Source organism: Lepidochelys olivacea (assembly GCF_965140295.1).
Source record: "Lepidochelys olivacea isolate rLepOli2 genome assembly, chromosome: 13".
In the NCBI taxonomy this organism is placed as follows: domain Eukaryota; kingdom Metazoa; phylum Chordata; order Testudines; family Cheloniidae; genus Lepidochelys; species Lepidochelys olivacea.
This window is the reverse complement of record NC_140423.1, coordinates 16,164,211-16,185,317: the sequence shown is the minus strand read 5'-3', so window position 1 is coordinate 16,185,317 and position 21,107 is coordinate 16,164,211. Positions and strand designations below refer to the sequence as shown.

At 45.7% G+C, this 21,107-nt stretch overlaps 1 protein-coding gene and 1 long non-coding RNA gene across 2 annotated transcripts in view; one reads left to right on the top strand and one right to left on the bottom strand.

The window, feature by feature from the left end:
- Positions 1-10,179: 10,179 nt before the first annotated feature.
- Positions 10,180-17,096, bottom strand: LOC311529518. Its single transcript, XR_014713832.1, has 3 exons — positions 17,025-17,096; positions 12,833-12,930; positions 10,180-10,346 (listed from the first exon to the last, which is right to left on the bottom strand). It is a non-coding gene; the product is annotated as an uncharacterized lncRNA (long non-coding RNA).
- PARD6B (par-6 family cell polarity regulator beta) overlaps positions 15,558-21,107 on the top strand; it is a 30,247-nt gene continuing 24,697 nt past the window's right edge. Inside the window, exon 1 of the mRNA XM_084645483.1 lies at positions 15,558-15,800. Coding sequence (XP_084501609.1) covers positions 15,735-15,800 — 66 coding nt within the window. The 5' untranslated portion in view covers positions 15,558-15,734. The remainder of the gene's footprint in view (positions 15,801-21,107) is intronic.

The window sequence follows — 21,107 nt, the reverse complement described above, 5'->3', positions numbered from 1 at the left end:
GAGGTAACTGAGTTGCCTTTCATGGGAGATGTGGCTGCTCAGTACCTGCCAAGTTTGGGCCTTCTCAATTTGTTCAGCCCTGCTGGTGGGCTCAGCACCATTCAGAACAAACAGGAGATGTTTCATCCTGTCTTCCAGAGTTTAAAACCTTAAAAAAATAAAAATCCACCAAGGAAGACTCTCAAAGCACCTAGTGAGGACAGGCCCAGTAAAAAGAACCTAGTAGGACAACGTTATTTGTTTTCTTACAAGCTTCCCTGAGGAGAAGATTAATACTCTCTTCATGTCAATCTTTATGGCAGAGAGATGTGTGTTTTGAGGAAGGAATTGAAATAGGAGAGGGGTGGTTCTTCTTGTGAAGTTGGCTATGGAGGGCATTTCAGGCACAAGGAAATGCATGAGGGAAGCCATGGAAATAAGAGTGGGAAGAGAAAGCAGAAAGGCAGGAGGTTCTGGTTGAGAAAAGAGCTCAAGGGCTGAAGGGGTATGGAAAGTAGGAGGAAGATATTTGTGCTGAAATGTAGGCAGAAGGGGAGATGGTACCAAATCTTAAACATAAAGACAGGGATCCTGACTTTCAGATCCAGGAAGGTAGTTAAGCACATCCAGAACTACATGAAAAATCCCACTTGCTTATGTACCTTCCTGAATCGGAGCCTTTGTATGCTCATGTCTTTTCTTGGGAGTTGGACTATATGGAAAGGGATGAGTTGGAGCAGAGGGAAGGTCAGGATATCTTTTGAAAGCCCAAGGGGGCTGCAACAATGGCTGAACTCCCATAAACCAAATGTGTCTTAAAAGTGACCTGCAGGGGAAAATGGGATTGTGTTTTGTATGAGATAGATATAGATACATATGGAGAAAAAGAGAGAATTTATTGTGGTTACAAAGTGGTTAGTAAATAGTAAAAGTTTATTTCAGTGTAAAAATGTGTATTCCCACATTTAAATTCACTTGTTTCAAAATGGGTATGACCTTTGATGTATATTTATAAATTACACTGAGAAATAAACTCTTCACAGATCTGAACTAAAAATTTATAATCCATGGTTTTATGTAGTCTTTTTAAAAGTTATTAGCTTCCTTGGCTTATGATTTAAATAACAAGCAGATAAATTATTAAACAATCTTAATTATAAGGTTAGTTATTGTACAATGAAACAATTGTTTTTATAGACATAGGCTAATGCTATCATTACAAAGTAAAATTATATTTAACATCAATCATAATAACTACTCACATAATCCAAATATGTTTAACATTCATTCTGAATAGATTACATGTATGATTTCATCCTAGTAAATCTATTTGAAAATACCAGATGTAAAAGTAATGTGCATATTGCCCTCTACTGGATACTTTTTGAATTCCCTGTACAATTCAATGTAATACATTATTGGAGGCTGAGGGGGACATTGTTTAAGTAATGTTAAACAGACCTGCCAAATTTAATCTGAAGGGAGACTCCTTTGTTTTGCATTAATTTAAAGGGAGTTTAAAAGCATATCCCTCTTATGCAGAAGGATTTTTCTTTGTGTTTGCAGTGAGACATTACAAATCTCAGACCTATGGCTTATATGAGATTTATTATGTTCCATCCTTAATCTTGTGTGAAAGCTCATATATCACATATGCACTGTAATACCTTAGACACATAAGACTGTGTTAAGGATACAGGGTCAGATTCTGAACTCAGTTACACCAACGACATTTGAGTTTTGCAGCGTCTTCAATGTGACGGAAATTTAATGGAACCATTATTTTTCTTAATATGTATATTATTAATGGATCCTGGGGGCCATAAAATGTCAGTGAAAGTGTATGAAGAATTTGCAGATGGACACAGTAACCCACACTATTTCCTTTTGAGCTGAACAGTGGAGCCTTGAATCCATATTTCATTGACAACATACTCTGGATCCCTTGGAACCAGTACTGAGGACAGTGTCTACTGGAGCTTGCGTATATCTTGTGTATACCTTGGCAGCAGCCATGTCACTTTGTGTTGTGATACTATTAGAATACACATGCTGTGCTGGGTCAGTACTTGGATAGACCTCAAACAAATAACTGAGGCTACATCTACACTGCCAGTGGGGGTGTAATTTGCAGCTTCTGTAGACATAGCCAGGCTAGCTTTAATATCTAGCTCACTAAAAATAGGAGTGAGGACGCAGCAGCATTGGCTTAAGTGCAGGTTAGCAATGCGCATATGTAACCAGGGGGCCAGGTGGGCTTTGACAACCCATGGTAACACTTCCCTATTGCTATTTGCAGCAAGCTAACTAGGGCCATGTCTACACTACACATCTGTGTAGACAAAAATGACGTTGACACCCAAAAGTCAACATGTTAAAAATCACGATTTTGTGTTCACACTTGCTCCCTCTGTCAGCAGATCGCATTCACAGTGGGGACACCACTATCAACAGTGTGAGCAATGCACTGTGGGTACCTATCCCACAGTTCTTCTGTCACTAGGAGTTATGGGACGACGGAGCAGAACACAGCACATCTTGGTACAGTGCTAAATGTCCCGTGATGCATTGCTTTCTGTCCCAGCACTCCATGGGCTTCTGGCTTTCTTTCACGGCATTTTTTCAATGGCCCTTCTTTGCTGTGCACCCCGGCATATCTGTGAGAAGGGATTGATCCTGCACGGCTCTCCTATGCTCTGTTAACTGTCATGAAGACATCGCGGATGGCAGTGTAGTTTATTGTGAAGTTCCTAACTGAAGAAGACTTGCAGGCGCCTGACGTTCTGCATGACATGGATAGGAGCAACTTGAGATTGCTTTGGGCATTCACAGAGCAGGTGCACAGGGTAGACTGTCGCTTTGGGGTTCAGGAAACAAGCGCTGAAAGGTGGGATCTTACCGTCACGCAGGTGTGGACTGATGAGCAGTGACTACAGAACTTGCGAACTTGCGGAAAGCCACCTTCCTGTAACTGTCTGTGGAGCTTGCCTCAGACCTGCGGCACAAGGACACCAGAATGAGAGCTGCCCTCTCAGTAGAGAAGCGTGTGGCAATTGCTGTGTGGAAGCTGGCAACTCCAGACTACTACCAGTCGGTCGCAAATCAATCTGGAGTGGGGAAGTCGACTGTTGTGGCTGCGTCAATGCAAGTGTGCAGGGCAATAAATCGCATCCTGCTACAAAGGACTCTGGGAAATGTGTGTGAAATAGTGGATGGCTTTGCAGAAATGGGTTTCCCTAACTGTGATGGGGCGATAGATGACACACATATTCCAATTTTGGCACCAGACCACCTTGCGACAGAGTACATCAATAGGAAGGGGTACTTCTCCATGGTGCAGGCACTTGTGGATCACCATGGGCATTTCACTGACATCAAAGCAGGTGGTCTGGGAAGGTGCATGATGCACACATCTTCAGGAACACTGGCCTGTATAGAAAGCTGCAAGGGGGGACTTTCTTTCCTAACCAGAAGATTACAGTGTGGGGGGGCACTGGGTATCCCTTACAGCCCTGGCTCATGAAACCTTACACGAGACACCTGGACAGCACTAAGGAGCAGTTCAACAACAGGCTCAGTAGGAGCCAGATGACAATTGAATGTGCCTTTGGCAGATTAAAGGTGCGCTGGTGATGCCCTTATGGCAGGTTGGACCTCACTGAGGATAATATTCCTATGGTCTTAGCCGCCTGCTGTATGTTGCATAATCTCTGTGAAGCTAAGGGTGAAAGGTTTGCTCAGGAGTGGAGTGCTGAGGCAGACCACTTGGTTACTGATTTTGAGCCGCCAGATACCAGGGCTGTCAGAGGAGCCCAGAAGGGAGCTATTCCAATCAGGGACGCTTTGAGGCAGCACTTTGACAATGACCACCAGTAACATATATCTCTGTCTGAGTTGGTTCAATGTTACATTACATGTAGCTTTCCTAGGGGGCAATGGTGACATTTGTGGCCTTATATTCCTGTAATAAAGTGATTTAAATGCCTGGGCATGTATTGGCGGTGCCTGCAATCTCACCTTGTAGAAAAAAATTAAAGATGATTTACCATTATAAAAGTTTGCTTTTATTGCACAGGAAATAGCACACACAAACACACAGATGCTTGGTGGGAAAGGAAGAACCAGTAAAGGGCAGACTTTCACAGCTGTGTGTAGGTCCAGCTGTCATTGTGAAAGTTGTCTGAGGGGGTGAAGTGAAGCGGAAACCGAGAAGTCCCAGAAGGTGGAAAGGAATGTGTGGGCGGAGTTGGGGGGGGGGGTGTTGACTGGATTTAGAATGGCCGGAGACCAGTCAAGAGATTCGTCTCCCTACCCACCTCTATCATCGGCGTTTTAAGATTGCCCAAAGTAAAAACTAACAAGGAAGTGCAGGAGTAAAACTCAGGTATGTTTATTAGACTAACAACAGTTCAACAAGGTAAGAAAACTGGGTATACTTTAAGGGACTCCCAAAACAGGTAAGTAAAACAAACTGGTAAAAGTGACATTATAACTATACTGACTGTGTCCAAAAGGGTTTACTCCCTCCCCAAGACGGATGTCAGGTAAGGGATATGAAGGACTTAAAAGGTCTCTACCATTTCTTACAGCTTATCTGGAGCATCCTGACCTCATGGCACAAAGCGGGTCCGGAACTGACCAGATGACTCGGCAGGGTGAGAAGTGGACCCCAGGCAACTGATAAGTGGTAACTGTGATTTTTCTTCCTTCTTCCCTGCAGCATCATGGGTGCAAGTAAGATCTGGATGAGATCTTCTGCATGCAAGTATGTTAAACCCTCCCACAACCCTAAGGCACGGTGCTCTGGCATACACACCTGAGTACAGCACTCTGCCACTTAGACGGGCAGCACCCTCCCTCAGACATGCTAGCCCTTATATGCCCTACTGTTACTGGACAGATTGCATGTCACATGGTTGCCCAGTTTCCCGCCTTTTGGCAAAAAAGGGCGGGAAACTAACCCTGAGGAGGAGGAAGAAAGGCAGCAAAGATGGATTCCTAGTTGTTGTTGTTGTCAGGAATTCAAAATGGTGTATGGATATTAACAACAAAAACAGAAATATGGAAATTCTCCCCCTACAAGGGGGCATGGAAAAGAGTTCTGAATGTGCTGCAATGGAGGTCAAGCACTGATCTCCTCAGTCTGCAGCATTATTAAGGACTTCAGCATCTGCGTTTGCTCCTCCATGACTTTAAGCATCCACTTAGTAGCATCCTTAACAAATGCGTGATTCTCTTTTCTGTCCTGCCGTTCGGCTTCCCAGCACTCCTTTCACAACCTTTTTTCTGCATTGCAGCACTGCAGGACCTCCTGGAACATATCTTCTTTGCTGCGTCTTGGGCGCTTTCTTATCTGGTGGAGACGCTCAGCCGGGGTGCGTGGGGTGTTCCTGAAGGCTACATCTGGTGAAACACAGGGGACAATGCACAGAAGTGGGATTGTTAAATTCACGCACTGCATTGAAACATTTCTGTTAAATACACCTTTTGCAACATTGCCATCACTTTCTCACTGACCCTAGCAAGGCACACATCTCTGCGAACACTCAAAGCCTGGTGAGTGTTGGCGGCGGTGGGGGCGCTCTACATGGGGAAAAGAGCACACGCTTTTTGAAAGGGTTGTGGCGCAGCACTCTGCGGAACAAATTCTAAAATTCTCCCACACTTTTCCACAGGCAGGGGTAATTCTAGCAGACATCTCACTGCTAAGGGTAAGCAGGGAAACACGGATACATCTACTCCATGCTTGTGGCTTCCACCCTGTTCCCTATGCTGCTCGCCTATGTGCCACTTTGGTCCCTGCACAAGTGATTGCTGAATGGCGTGGGAAAGTTTCCTACAGTGGGGGAAGGAACAAAGCTGCTCTGCCACGGAACCCTTGGCAGAGGATTGCCCAGTACTCCCAGGAAACTTTCCTGGAGATCTCTCTCGATCTCGGCGTGCATCAACACCCTGTTCTGCCGCACCAATTAGCTACACAGGGAAATGTCCACCTCACAGAAACACAGCCAGCCTCCCACATTTCTATACCCCAAACCCACCTTTGCACTAGACAAGCCACAGCCACTTACCAGGAGTTTCATCTCCTGCTTCTTGTTCGCTTGAGAGCAACTGCTGAGACTGGCTAGACACCTCTGGAGTGGAGAACAGTTCCTGGCTGCCTGCCCCATCAGGTGACCCCGCTGGGAGCTGCACATCCTTATCTAACTCCACCTCTTGATCAATAACTTTGTCCTCCGGGTTAGGTCCTCTTTCTGCTGCCTCCGTGCGCGCTGAAGTATCCATAGGGCTCTTGGCGATGGAGGTGGGGTCGCCACCAAGGATAGCATCCAGCTCCTTATAGAACTGGCTGGTCTTAGGTAAAGCAACTGAGCGACAGTTTGCCTCCCTCGCCTTATGGTACTCCTGCCTCAGCTCCTTTATCTTTGCTCTGCACTGCAGTGTGTCCCAATCATAGCCCTTTTCGCACAAGCTTCAAGAAATCTCCCCATTGGTATCCCAATTCCTATGGCTCAAGCGCAGCTGGGACTTCACAGCCTCCTCTCCCCATATACTGAGCAGATCCAACATAGAATCATAGAATATCAGGGTTGGAAGGGACCTCAGGAGGTCATCTAGTCCAACCCCCTGCTCAAAAGCAGGGCTCATCCCCAATTAAATCATCCCAGCCAGGACTTTGTCAAGCCTGACCTTAAAAACTTCTAAGGAAGGAGATTCCACCACCTCCCTAGGCAACGCATTCCAGTGTTTCACCACCCTCCTAGTGAAAAAGTTTTTCCTAATATCCAACCTAAACCTCCCCCACTGCAACTTGAGACCATTACTCCTTGTCCTGTCCTCTTCCACCACTGAGAATAGTCTAGAACCATCCTCTCTGGAACCACCTTTCAGGTAGTTGAAAGCAGCTATCAAATCCCCCCTCTTTCTTCTCTTCCGCAGACTAAACAATCCCAGTCCCCTCAGCCTCTCCTCATGAGTCATGTGTTCCAGACCCCTAATCATTTTTGTTGCCCTTCGCTGGACTCTTTCCAATTTATCCACATCCTTCTTGTAGTGTGGGGCCCAAAACTGGACACAGTACTCCAGATGAGGCCTCACCAATGTCGAATAGAGGGGGACGATCACGTCCCTCGATCTGCTCACTATGCCCCTACTTATACATCCCAAAATGCCATTGGCCTTCTTGGCAACAAGGGCACACTGCTGACTCATATCCAGCTTCTCGTCCACTGTCACCCCTAGGTCCTTTTCCGCAGAACTGCTGCCCAGCTATTCGGTCCCTAGTCTGTAGCTGTGCATTGGGTTCTTCCGTCCTAAGTGCAGGACCCTGCACTTATCCTTATTGAACCTCATCAGATTTCTTTTGGCCCCATCCTCCAATTTGTCTAGGTCCCTCTGTATCCTATCCCTCCCCTCCAGCGTATCTACCACTCCTCCCAGTTTAGTATCATCCGCAAATTTGCTGAGAGTGCAATCCACACCATCGTCCAGATCATTTATGAAGATATTGAACAAAACCGGCCCCAGGACCGACCCCTGGGGCACTCCACTTGACACCGGCTGCCAACTAGACATGGAGCCATTGATCACTACCCGTTGAGCCTGACAATCTAGCCAACTTTCTACCCACCTTATAGTGCATTCATCCAGCCCATACTTCTTTAACTTGCTGACAAGAATACTGTGGGAGACAGTGTCAAAAGCTTTGCTAAAGTCAAGATACAATACATCCACTGCTTTCCCTTCATCCACAGAACCAGTAATCTCATCATAGAAGGCGATCATCATAGAACAGCTCTGCAGTGGTCCAAGCGGGAGAGTGTTTGCTGCGTTAACCCGCCATGGTCATCTGGGAAGATGCAATGAGACCTCTCCAGGCCAAGCAAACAGGAAATGGAATTTCAAAAATTCCCAGGGCTTCTAAGGGGGAGGGAGAGAGGATGGATGGTTGTTTACCTGGCTGCAGGGCAGTGGATTCAAACTGCTGACCAGAGCGGTCAGGATGGGCATTGTGGGACACCTCCTGGAGGCCAATTAAAGCAATGAAATGAAGCGTGGTGTCTACACTTGCACTTTGTCGACCAAAATATAGAGGAAAAAGATGTAAATCTTTCATGAGGGTGGATGTATTCTGTTGCCAAAACCGGGCCTTTTTCCCAACAAAAGTTGCCTAGCAGTGTGTATGCACTCACTGTTTGGGTCGACAACTGGCAGTTTTGGTGACAAAAATTGGTAGTGTAGACAAGGCCTAGGTTAAAACTAGTGCAGGTACATCTACACAAGCTGTAAATTACACCATCAGTTGCAGTGTGGACACAGTCTGAGAGTTGCAAGAAGTGCTGATGACTCAGTAGCTAACAGTCTTTCCTCTGGATTAATGCTGTTCTATAGAAGAGTCAAAAAGGCTCTCCTGGAGTGAGTATTATTTATATACTGCTATCAATGTGCAAGGTGCTTTTCCCCATCAGGTACGAAGAAAAAGTCATCAAACAACTTACTGTGGAGTTTTCAGTCTAAATTCTGTCGCTGGGAATGAGACAAACTGAAGTTCTGACCAATGAACAGACTACACTAGCACTACTGCGGGTGGACCTGCAGCAATGGGAAATGGTAAGAGAAAAAGTCTTGTACAGATACAGCCTTAATCCCCCTGGGTCTCAATTTTTCCACCTGTAAAATTGGGATAATAGTACACACCCACATGTGAGGATTAAGTAATTAATGTTTGTAAAGTACTCTGAAGATGGAAAGGATTAAATATTATCTACTGTTTTCTTCAAGCCAATTTAGAAATAAAAAGAAATAATAAATCATTAAGCTATAAACATAGCTGGGACGAGAGCACTGTGATTAGCACTACTTTGTTCAGTTAATTACTTTCCTTTTAAACAAATCCAGAGTTGTTTTATGCAAGGGGGAGTCCAAGGTTAAAAAGGATAAAAACCGTTTTTAAAAAAGACAAATCGGATTACTTAGTTGCAACACCCCCCAATAGAACAAATCAATAAATTAGGGCCATCGCTCAGTTTTAGGCTCATAATAAAGATGCATCCAAAACAAGCACACATAGATGCAAAAGCCTGTATTCTAGCCAACAGCAGCCCGTGCCCAGGAATAATCACAGAAGTATGTTTCGGACCCACCACTGCCAGGCCAGACACACACTCACATAAACATGTGCATCACATCTGTCCTATAGGCCCTACCACAAAACGGCTGTTCTCAATTCTCCCTCCTGAGTCCTCTGACAAATACATATGTGCAAGAATTTGACTTGGGCCCCAATCCTGCAAACAGTTCTGCATGTGCTTAATCTTAACTCAATGTGACTGCTCATGTGATTAAATTTAAGCATGTGTGCAAGTATTTGCAAAATCAAGGTCATAATTCATACAGCATCATAAGCAGATATTTATTCATTAGCTGGCATGATGTCAAGACAATTTTACACTTTTAAAAAGCTGGACAAAATCAATGTTACAAAAAAAATCACCTCACTGGCAAATTAGCATATTTTATTACAGAAAATAACACATATATAAAACATTATAAATCACTGAATAAACATTTACTAATCAATTAATCTTCACAACATCCCAAGTAGGTAGATAAATATTGTTATCCTCATATTATAGTGAGGGTAGCCAAAGCAGAGATTAAATGATTTGCTGGAGTGGAGACCATACAGTGAGTCAGTGGTAGAACCAGGATTGGAATTCTTGTGTCCCATCCCTCTGGTCCAGGGGTGGGCAAACTTTTTGGCCCAAGGGCCACATCGGGGTGTGAAACTGTATGGAGGACCAGGTAGGGAAGACTGTGCCTCCCCAAACAGCTTGGTCCCTGCCCCTTCCCACTTCCTGCCCCCGACTGCCCCCCTCAGAATCCCCCCCTCCTTGTCCCTTGACTGCCCCCTTCCAGGACCCCCCACCCCTAACTGCCCCCTGGGAGCCCACCCCCTACCCCCGTCCCCTGACCGCCCCTTCCCTGAACGTCCGCCCCATCCAACTGCCCCCTGACTGCCCCCCCAGGATCCCCTGCTCCATATCCAACCCCCCAGCCCCGGCCCCTTTACCATGCTGCTCAGAGCAGCATGTCTGGAGCTGTGCCACCCAGCCAGAGCCAGACACGCTGCCCTGCACGAGCGTGCAGCCCCGCCACCCAGAGCGCTGCCAGCACAGCAGCATGGCTGCAGGGGAGGGGGAACAGCAGGGGAGGGGCTGGGGGCTAGCCTCCCCGGCAGAGAGCTCAGGGGTCGGGCAGGATGGTCCCGTGGGCAGGATGTGGCCCATGGGCCATAGTTTGCGCACCTCTGCTCTGGTCACTCCTCCAAACTATGCCATCTTTCCATACGTGAGATAATAGGCGTTCTTAAGAAAAATAGACAAGACAGATAATGTACAATACCGGCTTACTGAACCAATGAACAGTTTTAAATACATCATCTTTGGATCCATACATTTCTTCTTCAATATTTTATAAACAAGCTGGTAAATTCCCTTTTCAATTTTTTACAGATATGGAAATACATTTGTTAAGCCTTCCCAGTTACCTATAGAAAAACACTGTAAAAACCTAATTGGCAGAGGAGTAGTGCTCATGAGTTGACGGAGTAAGGTCATTTAGGGATTAGCTATGCACAGAAGTTGTACTGCTTTAAATATAGAGATATAGTTATATCTGTACAACCTTCAAGTGTGGACACAATTATACTTATTTCTGTACAGAAAGACAATAAGGTATTCTAGTATAAGATACCTTTATACCCCTATAGCTGCATCCCCACCAGGAGTTGTATTGGTATAACTATTTTGGTAAAAAAAATCACACCCCTTAACTGAAAAAATCTGTATAAAAACCATGTAAAGCAGCCTGGGCTTGCAGGTCTGATGCAGGAAAAGCCTTCCACAGCAGCTGGCACTGCATGATCGGAACTTTAACTTTTAGCTTTGATGGAAAACTGTTTGGATCTGATTTAGGACATTAAGAAATGTGATTTATCATCTCAGCCCATTCCACAGCAAATATTTGCCCTTGTTATTTGCTTTAATATTATTATTATTAGCACATAAACCAAATCATCAGGCAATTGGGGTTAATTGGCAGGCTTTGCTTAGGACAAACCCAGTGTGGCATATTATTATTTATATATTACCACAGGTGTGCCTGATACTTTACATATATAAAATAAAACAAAGTCCTTGCCCTAAAGAATCTAATGTGTGGTATATAGGTTTATATATCATGGACAGCATCAGGAATGTTATGGAAGGAATGAAGTGCATGTACAGGACTATGAGTGGACCTTGAGCTAGATTTCATGAACATTAAATGCCATAGAAAATGTGTTGTTTATCTGTATGATCACTGTACTATGTGTGCAAGAGGGAAGCAATCTGGTCACACAAGCTTATGTAGCGTTCTGACAAAGCTGCATTTATCTGAGGCAGAGAGAAAGAGAGTGTTAAATTCCTTTTATTTTTTTCTCTGTAAGAGTAATGAATAACTACATTGCATTTTTGGAAGGGAGAAGCTTCAGTACGAAGTAGGGTGAATGGGTGATGTGTCAAATAAAAGCTGTTAATGATGCCAAACATGATGGTTTACAAACTTCAAATCCTTTTATGAAAAGAAAGTGTAAGAACCTATGTTATGACCTTCCTATGTCTATCTTTCTCTTTTCTATACAACTCCCACTGATATTTTTTTCCACTTATTTGCTAATATTGAACAAAACTACCATTGGTTTCAATGGGTTCCTGATTAAACCAAATCTATCTAATCTACTGGGCCCTATTCTGATCTGACACTTTAAATGAAGAGTAACTTAATTGAAATGTAAAAACAGTGCCAGCCCTGGTCTACAATAGAACATTTTACCACTTCTGAACCACACTGTTGTCAACAAAACCAACGAGGAGACCGGTGGCACCTTAAAGACTAACAGATTTATTTGGGCATAAGCTTTCATGGGTAAAACCCCCCACTTCAGATGCAATCACCAACATGGTGCTAAATACAGGCCTAGTTCTACACTACAAACATTTGCTGTTATTGTAATGTCAGTTAAGAGGATGATTATTTATGAGATTTCTATTCGAGCTAAAGCCATAGTGTAACTGCAGTTTTAACGGCATAAAAGTGTTTTTGCTGGTATGGCTTATTTCACTTGGGGAATCAATATAAACTATACCAGTAAAAGCATTTCTTTTCTGGTATAAACTGTGTATTGTAGTTACACAAGGAAAGTTTGCCAGTACAACTATACCAATATAGCTATATCAGCAAATCTTTTCTAATGTAGACCTGGCCTATAAGTGTGATCAGAATCAAGATCTACATATAGTATAGATGCAGTGCCAATCACCACAGTAACTAAGCATTGAGTGTATGAGCCAAACCTTCCTCCTGCCCTTCAATCTGAATTTTATCCCTCAATGCAACCTTTCAGCTACTGGGTGTGTGGAATAACACACTATTTAAAAAGTAGTAACTCGTGGGATGAGAAAGCTACATTATGGGGGAATACTTGATGGTATTGGAGTTCTGACCTTGGTGGTAAATGTGGGTGAGAGGGAGTTAAAAAACAACAAAAAATTAACAACCATTTCTTCCGGCTATAAATAGGTCAGTAGAAACTAAACATTCCTTTCTTTGGGGGCAGTGAATAGTTTGAGTAAGTCTGAATCACAGGTTTTATGGAATTTGTGACTAAAATAGCTCTGTAATCTTGTGCTCCGCCTGGCATGGAAGTCCTTCCCCTCTCCTTACCTTTATCTGAAATCAAACTGTTCCTCACATTCCTTCCTTACACAACACTAGTTCATTGTGATGCAAGCTAGCTAGTGATTAATACCTTTTTATGAGGTTGGTTCCAGTGACTTGAGATTATATCACCATGGCTGTCTCAGAAAGCATGAGACCACACCCCATTGTGAGGAACTCCAACGACTCCTGGAATGCAAGAGAAGAAAAAAAAAGTCCTTAAAAGAATCCTAATAAATATGTAGCAATAATATCACCTGCATGGTTGTTTCAAGTGCTGGGACCTTCCTCCAGGCTTTTTCACATCAGAAGAAGGCCAATTCAATTGCTCTGCAAATCCTTGGGAAGGCTGTGTTCTCCTCTGCACCTTCCCACCATGGTCTGGCAGAGCTGAGCAACTTGCTTGTAGAAGATGGCAGGCTTAGAAAAACAAGTTGAGCCGCTGCCCATCTCTAGTTTTTGGTAATTAGTAAACTGATAGAATTAGAGGTTTGATTCCACCCTGCTCACACAATGTAATTTCACTGACTTCTATTTACATCAATGTGAGAAAAGAAAAAGGCTCCAGACATAGATAAGAACTAGCAAGTCATGTAAGCATTCTCTTTTGCCAGTGTAAAGAAAACATAGACCAGAGAAGGCATAAGACTTGAACTGGATACCAACTGATTTGCTGGCAAATACTCACTGGACAACAACCTCTGTCTGTACTAATCAGCACTTGTCTGGCTGAGTTGAACCAGAGTGAGAGCTGCAGTTTCTTTGCCTTTGGTAGGGCTGGACTTGGACCTACATGATCTACTACATGCAAAATTGCGCTGGTTTAACTAAAGGTGTGATTTTGAACTGATTTAGTTAAATTAGTGCAACTTTGTGTGTGGATGCTCTTTTATTGGTTTAATCCTGATTTATATCCAAATATAAATACAAACCAGGAGTAAACCAATATATAGCCATCACACTTACAAAGTTCATTCTATTACTGGTTTTAATAGAATTCCCCCTTTTAAGTATAGGGAATATTGCTGGATCTGGTAATATCTCTAAAACCAAATGAACTTTTTAAATGTGCCCAGTGAGTTGCACCAGTTACACTAAATAATTTTAAACCAATTTAAATCAAACTGGTGCAACTTCTTTGAGTATACAAAGCTTTAGAACTTGCATGACGCTGAGATGTTTGAGAGATGGATCAGTCTGTGAGTTGGTTCCTTTTCTGGGCCTGCCGCTGACAGAGAAGATAGGTTTCAGAGTAGCAGCCGTGTTAGTCTGTATTCGCAAAAAGGAGTACTTGTGGCACTTTAGAGACTAACAAATTTATTAGGGCATAAGCATCCGTGAGCTACAGCTCACTGCATCCGATGAAGTGAGCTGTAGCTCATGAAAGGTTATGCTCAGATAAATTTGTTAGTCTCTAAGGTGACAGAGAAGAGTGGCCCATAAATTCCAAATATGTAGCTCTGTTCTGTAATAATGACTATAAACTAATCTCATGCTCCATGGCTTCAGCTGGTTGCCTGAAGGGGATGAGAAGGATTTTTTCCTCCCAATGTACAATTATAATCTGGGAGAGGAAGGATACTGGTTGGGGTAGATCAGTGATCATCTGAGGTGGTATCAGGAATTGTGTTTTAGATGCCTGGCTGGTTTGCCCCGCTCACATGCTCAGGTGATCCTCAGATTTGGGGCTCGGAAGAAATTTACCCCCGGTCACATTGGCAGGGATCTTGGGAGTTCTTCACCTTCCTCTGCAGCATGGGGCATGGATCACTTCCCAGGATCATCTTGGCATGTCTCACCTAATCAATTCCCAGCATTGGATGGGCCTCTCAGGGCATTGGCAGCAGTCTGTCCTCTGCCTGTGGCACAAGTCAGTCTATTTTTCTGAGGACTGAAAGGCTTTAGTCTGACTGAAGTAATTGGGCCCAACAGGGCTATCTGAGAGAAATTTGATGGCTTCTGATGTGCAGGATTTAATGGTTATGATTTAATGGTCCTTTCTGGACATAAACTCCAGAAAACTATGTGCAGGAATCCCTAAAAGTGCAGGGCCTCACAAAGCTGATTATGTTTATTTGTAGTTGAAGCCAATCCTGATCTTTGGTGCGATACTACAGCCCTTATTTCCTTGAACACAGTCTCACAGCACCAAGAGGAGGCGTATTCTGTCCCCGTCCACATATTCCCAGCCTCACAGGGGTACTTTCACCCCCCACCCCCATGATCCCACTATAGGTGATGCACTGTGGCCCTCATAATCCCAGAATTGTGGGGATGAGTGCTTCTTTAATCCCCGTACCGGGTGGGGTACTATGCCCCCCACAATCCCAGTACCGGGTGGGGTACTATGCCCCCCACAATCCCAGCACCGGAGGTTACTGTGCCCCCCACAATCCCAGCACCGGGGGGTTATTGTGCTCCCTGCAATCTAAGCACCGGGAGTTACTGTGCCCCCCACAATCCCAGCACTGGCAGTTATTGCGCCGCTGCAATGCCAGGATTAATCGGGCGGTGTGCCGAGTCCCCCACACAATCCCAGTTCTGAGCGTGGGTCTTTACCCACAATAACCTCAGTAGCAGGAGGGGACTGACACCTCCCAACCCCCCGCCTCGCGTGCGCCCTCCACTTTGGAAAGCAGGCGAGCAGGGGCTCACGTTGGACGCACGCGCACTGGCTGCAGGTGCGCCAACGCGCTCTTTCCCTCTCGTTCGCCGGGCGACAGGTGCGCATGCGCGCTCGCTGCAGGTGCACCGAGACTCCCCCTCCCTTTTGTGAGTGTCAGGCGCGCATGCGCTACCTGCCCCTAGCCCTCTCCTGGGAGCGGCAGGTGCTAGGCGCAGCTAGGCGTTCTGTGGGGCGGCTCTTCCCCCGGCCTGGGTGCGTGTGAGGAGGCGGCTCGGCGGCAGGTTGTGGCTGGGAGGCTGGGCTCGGAGCTGCCCGGGTTCTCCCCCTTCCCCCACAGCGCGCCCGGGGACACGGACCGTCTGGCGGAATGAACCGGACCCACCGCAGCGCTGGGGGTAGCCGGGGCCTGTGCACCATGGAAGTGAAGAGCAAGGTGGGTAGCGGGCCTAGGGCGACGATCCGTGAGGGGCCGCAGAGGGCGGACCGACCCTTTGGAGGGCGAGACCCCAGGAGAAGGGGCAGGGCGGGGGCGTCCGCTCCGTGAGGGGCCGCCGGGGGCAGGGCGAGCCCCAGTGGAGGCTGTGGGGGGGGGCGTCCGCTCCGTGAGGGGCCGCCGGGGGCAGGGCGAGCCCCAGTGGAGGCTGTAGGGGGGGACGGACGTCCGCTCCGTGAGGGGCTGCCGGGGGCAGGGCGAGCCCCAGTGGAGGCTGTGGGGGGGGGGGGCGTCCGCTCCGTGAGGGGCCGCCGGGGGCAGGGCGAGCCCCAGTGGAGGCTGTGGGGGGGGGGGGCGTCCGCTCCGTGAGGGGCCGCCGGGGGCAGGGCGAGCCCCAGTGGAGGCTGTGGGGGGGGGGCGTCCGCTCCGTGAGGGGCCGCCGGGGGCAGGGCGAGCCCCAGTGGAGGCTGTGGGGGGGGGGCGTCCGCTCCGTGAGGGGCCGCCGGGGGCAGGGCGAGCCCCAGTGGAGGCTGTGGGGGGGGGCGTCCGCTCCGTGAGGGGCCGCCGGGGGCAGGGCGAGCCCCAGTGGAGGCTGTGGGGGGGGGGCGTCCGCTCCGTGAGGGGCCGCCGGGGGCAGGGCGAGCCCCAGTGGAGGCTGTGGGGGGGGGGGCGTCCGCTCCGTGAGGGGCCGCCGGGGGCAGGGCGAGCCCCAGTGGAGGCTGTGGGGGGGGGGGGGCGTCCGCTCCGTGAGGGGCCGCCGGGGGCAGGGCGAGCCCCAGTGGAGGCTGTGGGGGGGGGGGGCGTCCGCTCCGTGAGGGGCCGCCGGGGGCAGGGCGAGCCCCAGTGGAGGCTGTGGGGGGGGGGGGGGCGTCCGCTCCGTGAGGGGCCGCCGGGGGCAGGGCGAGCCCCAGTGGAGGCTGTGGGGGGGGGGCGTCCGCTCCGTGAGGGGCCGCCGGGGGCAGGGCGAGCCCCAGTGGAGGCTGTGGGGGGGGGGCGTCCGCTCCGTGAGGGGCCGCCGGGGGCAGGGCGAGCCCTAGCCCCAGTGAAAATTGGGGCCCCAGCAGGAGGGGATTGTTGAGGAAGGGGGCCATCTGGGCTCAGGGAATCTCTTGTGGGAGCACACCCAGGGCTGCCTGTGAGTTGTCCCGGCATGGGGCTGGGCTGGTTCTGCACTGGGTGGATACTGTATGGGGTGAGGGGGAGCTGGGAGAGCTGCTGACTCACCTGCAGATGGCACCTTGCCAGGGTGGGGAGTATGTCTGCAAGGAAGATCCAGGTTGCCTAAGGGTAGAGGGGTGCATCTCCATGTTTTCAAGGGATCTAGGGCTGTTCCTTTTGCTTGGTCCCTGTGCCATGGCCTAGGAGCAAGATGTGGTATTAGTCAAACAGCTATCACCATAGGGTTGACACTAGTAATAATTAATGCTGGGTATTGTCCCTGTAGCCTTCTCTCAGCACTAGCCCCCTTGTCAGATCACTCTTCACTTTTTTCCCCCCCTCTATCCCCAACAGGGTTGTAGATGATTATCCACTGCAAAACTTGATATTCTTTAACAAAAGTTACAGTAGGACTTTACTAATTGGGCAGGCACACTGCTTTCCCTACAAAAAGAAAAGGAGTACTTGTGGCACCTTAGAGACTAACCAATTTATTAGAGCATAAGCTTTCGTGAGCTACAGCTCACTTCATCAGATGCATATCGTGGAAACTGCAGCAGACTTTATATATACACAGAGAATATGAACCAATACCTCCTCCCACCCCACTGTCCTGCTGTAAAACAAGACTGAAAAGGTTCCCCCTGAAACTGAATGCAGACTAACAGAATGCAAACTATATAAAAAAACAAATGGAGACTATATAAGAAAGTTACTAGGAAAAAAAGGTGCTCAAAAATCAGTTTAGCTAACATGTTTTGAAATGCCCCTGATACTATGCTTTTTGACTAGACTAGGATAAGTGTATTTTTAAAAACATGCTAGCTAACATGTTAACATGATTTAAGGATCTTGTGTGAACAGAACAAAAATAAGTTGCCTTCCTAACATGTTTTTTGGGGGAAAAAAAATCTTTTATCCTAGTCTATACAAGATCCTAATTTAGATGCAGTACAACAGCTCTGGAATCTTATCTGCTCATATAACCCACAATTGTCAAGGTGTTGAACTGTGTCTAAACGGGGTGTTAAGGAGTGTTTCATGTCATTTTAACTAAATTGACTTAGAGACAAGGTGGATGAGGTAATATCTTTTATTGGACCAGTTTTCAGAGTAACAGCTGTGTTAGTCTGTATTCGTAAAAAGAAAGGGAGGACTTGTGGCACCTTAGAGACTAACCAATTTATTTGAGCATAAGCTTTCGTGAGCTACAGCTCACTTCATCGGATGCAACATTAAATGACATTAAATCCCAGTGTGAATGCTGTTGTTCAGAATTAATATGGCTGTAATTTGGTTTAGTTTAATTCATGCTGATCTAAAAAGCATATTTTCCCCTTGTCTAGGCAAGGCTTAAGAGTGCACATACACTGAGGAAACTTGTGTGTTTCTCCACTAGTGGAAGCTGTAATGCAGACTGGTTATAAACATTTTTACCAGTGTGAAGCCTAATCCTTAAATCCTGCGTCCTGTCTATTCTATAGATTCCATTTTAGTTTACAATAACTGGTAGCTTTAGTGTGGACAGGGAATATGCATTTTTAAGGGTTGTGACATGGTGGTAAAAATATACCAGTATCTTCTGCTGTAGGTTGTATTGGTGCTAGAGCAAGTGAGGAACCATGGGAGAATTTCAGAAGATTTGTGTGAACAGAAGCTAAAGGATGGTGGCACCTGCTGACCATGACTCCAAGTAGTAGTTAAGCATGAGTGAAACTATAGTTGCTCTGAAGTTTTATTCTAACTCTCTTCATTGTAAATAGCTAAAGCAACACATGAGTATATATTTAAAAACAAACCCTATTTCATCCCAGACTTCTAGGTCTCAAAAATCCCCAGACAAATGTGGGTGTTCGAAAACAGGCTGAAAGTATATCATGGAACCAGAGATTTTTATAGGTTCATGCCTGTTTGATATCAACATAGATAGAAGAGGCTGTAAGTTCTTAGTGAGAAGGACAGTCTTTTTTGTAAAGTGTTTGTACAAGCTAGCATAGTGGGATGGTTCCTGGACCATGATTGGAGCGCCTTTATGCTACTGCAGTAGAAATGCTTTGATTCAGCACATCTTTTGTCATAATGATCATCTTCCCTGGTTGGGGTTGAGGAGAGAGATATACTTATGGTAAAGCTTTACTCTTTACCACACCCTGGAATTCTTTGCAACAAATGTTGTAGGTAGGTCTTTTTTTTAAAGACTGGATAATTTTATCACTAAGATATGTTTGTAGTTTGTATTTGCTGAAATAAGGGTAACAACTTATATCCCAAATAATGATATTTAAATTGCTGTTTAGGTCATGGGGACATTTCCCCCTTTAATACAGAGCTGCACAATAAGCAGTGTATTGAGGTTCCTCTTCCTAGAGGCATGGGGTTCAATCTGGTATGACAAATTCTGTGTCAAACTGGTTCTAGTATTCTAGACACATGGATAGGTATGTCTGCATTACTTCAGATCATTACTGCAAGAAGTTATCAAGTAATAGAGGCAGGATGCTACAGCCAGCACAAGACCAGTCAGCATTAGTCTGTTCTCTGTAACAATGCATGCTGAAAATCAGGGTTATCTTTTCTCAAAACAGTAACTATCAGTGTAGATCTGACAATTTCCTAGCATAGAGAAGAGATTTGTGCTTTTTGAAGTGCTACAGGGCACATCTTCACTGGCAATGTTAAAGTGCTGCCATGGCAGTGCTTTAACTTGGCTTGTGTAGTCATGGCAGAGCGCTGGGAGAGCGCTCTTCCTCTAAAAAAAAACCCACCTCCATGAGGGGCATAGCTACCAGTGCTGGGGGCGCAGTCTATACTGGCATGTTACAGCACTGAAACTCGCAGCGCTCAGGGGTGTGTTTTTTCACACCCCTGAGCGAGAAAGTTGCAGCACTGTAAAGTGCCAGTGTAGACCAGCCCACTGTTGGATAAATATTCTACTCTATTCTGAAATCCACCTCTTCAAGCACTCTCTCCTGTCTGAATAATCCCCCATAACTTTCTTGTTCTGTGTTTTGCATAGTGCAGCTTGTCTCTTTAAGAGTAAATACGTGATGTACAATTGCAAAAATTATGTTTTGGGAAAGAACACAAACTACAATGAAAGTAGAATATTTGTTTTGAAGTGGAAACAACAAGCACTACATTGGAAAAAATATGGGCCAGATTGAGACTCTCACTTGCATGATTGCAGTACCTGCACAAGCATGCAGACACAATAAATATGCTTGTAGCATATGCATGAAACTGTGCAATTATTTCTGAAAAGCTGGCCCTGTTACAATATTGTAACTTCAAACATGCTGTCCTTTTTAGCTCATGTCAAATTTTATTTGATGTCTGTCACATTAAACTACAGCACTACTGGAAAATTATAAGTAATATACAAAAAGTTGCAATATACATATGTGGGAAATTCCTTGGATGTTGCATATTTCAAGTTCTTGGGGAAACAGTTAATGGGAACAAAGGAGAAGTTCTTTTATTGATGTCATAATAAAGCACACTGCTCTTGACTAAAGGGAGTTCCTCCTGCAGGTTTTATTTACTTATGCACAGGTGTGACTGAAATCAGTATGTGAGTCATTCATTCTGCCTTATTGTTGACTAATGTTACAGTACTTAGAGTATCTATAGAAGAGTATTTGCAGTGAATCCTTTATTTAAAAATCTTTAGGGGAGGGAGGAGTGTTGGAGTTCAGAAGGTATAGAATTCTTAATTTGTGTGCTAACTGGATGACTTGGTGTCATTACTAATGAGCAAACGATAGGGTCCTTGTCTCTACTGGGTTTTCAGACTCCCAAGTTGAATGCAAATAAAACTTCTGATATTATTTTTGAAAGTAATATGAGGAAGACACAGAATTGGTTACAACAATAGCAAAGGCCCCATTTCCTAATTGGCACATTAGACCTAAACTATGCAACATGAACCCAAGAAATGTGGTGCTGTCTCTTTAATCCTTCCCTGATCCACTCAAACTGTTTTATACAATTTATTACATTTATGGCTCCCAAAATCTTAAATTGTACAAGTCTTGCTTTGCTAAGTGACTGTATTATAGAAATTGCTGGAAACTTTTGGGTGTCATCTCATTGTGATGTTCATTTTAAGGGATATTTATTTTGATCTATTTGACAGCTTTCAAACTATTT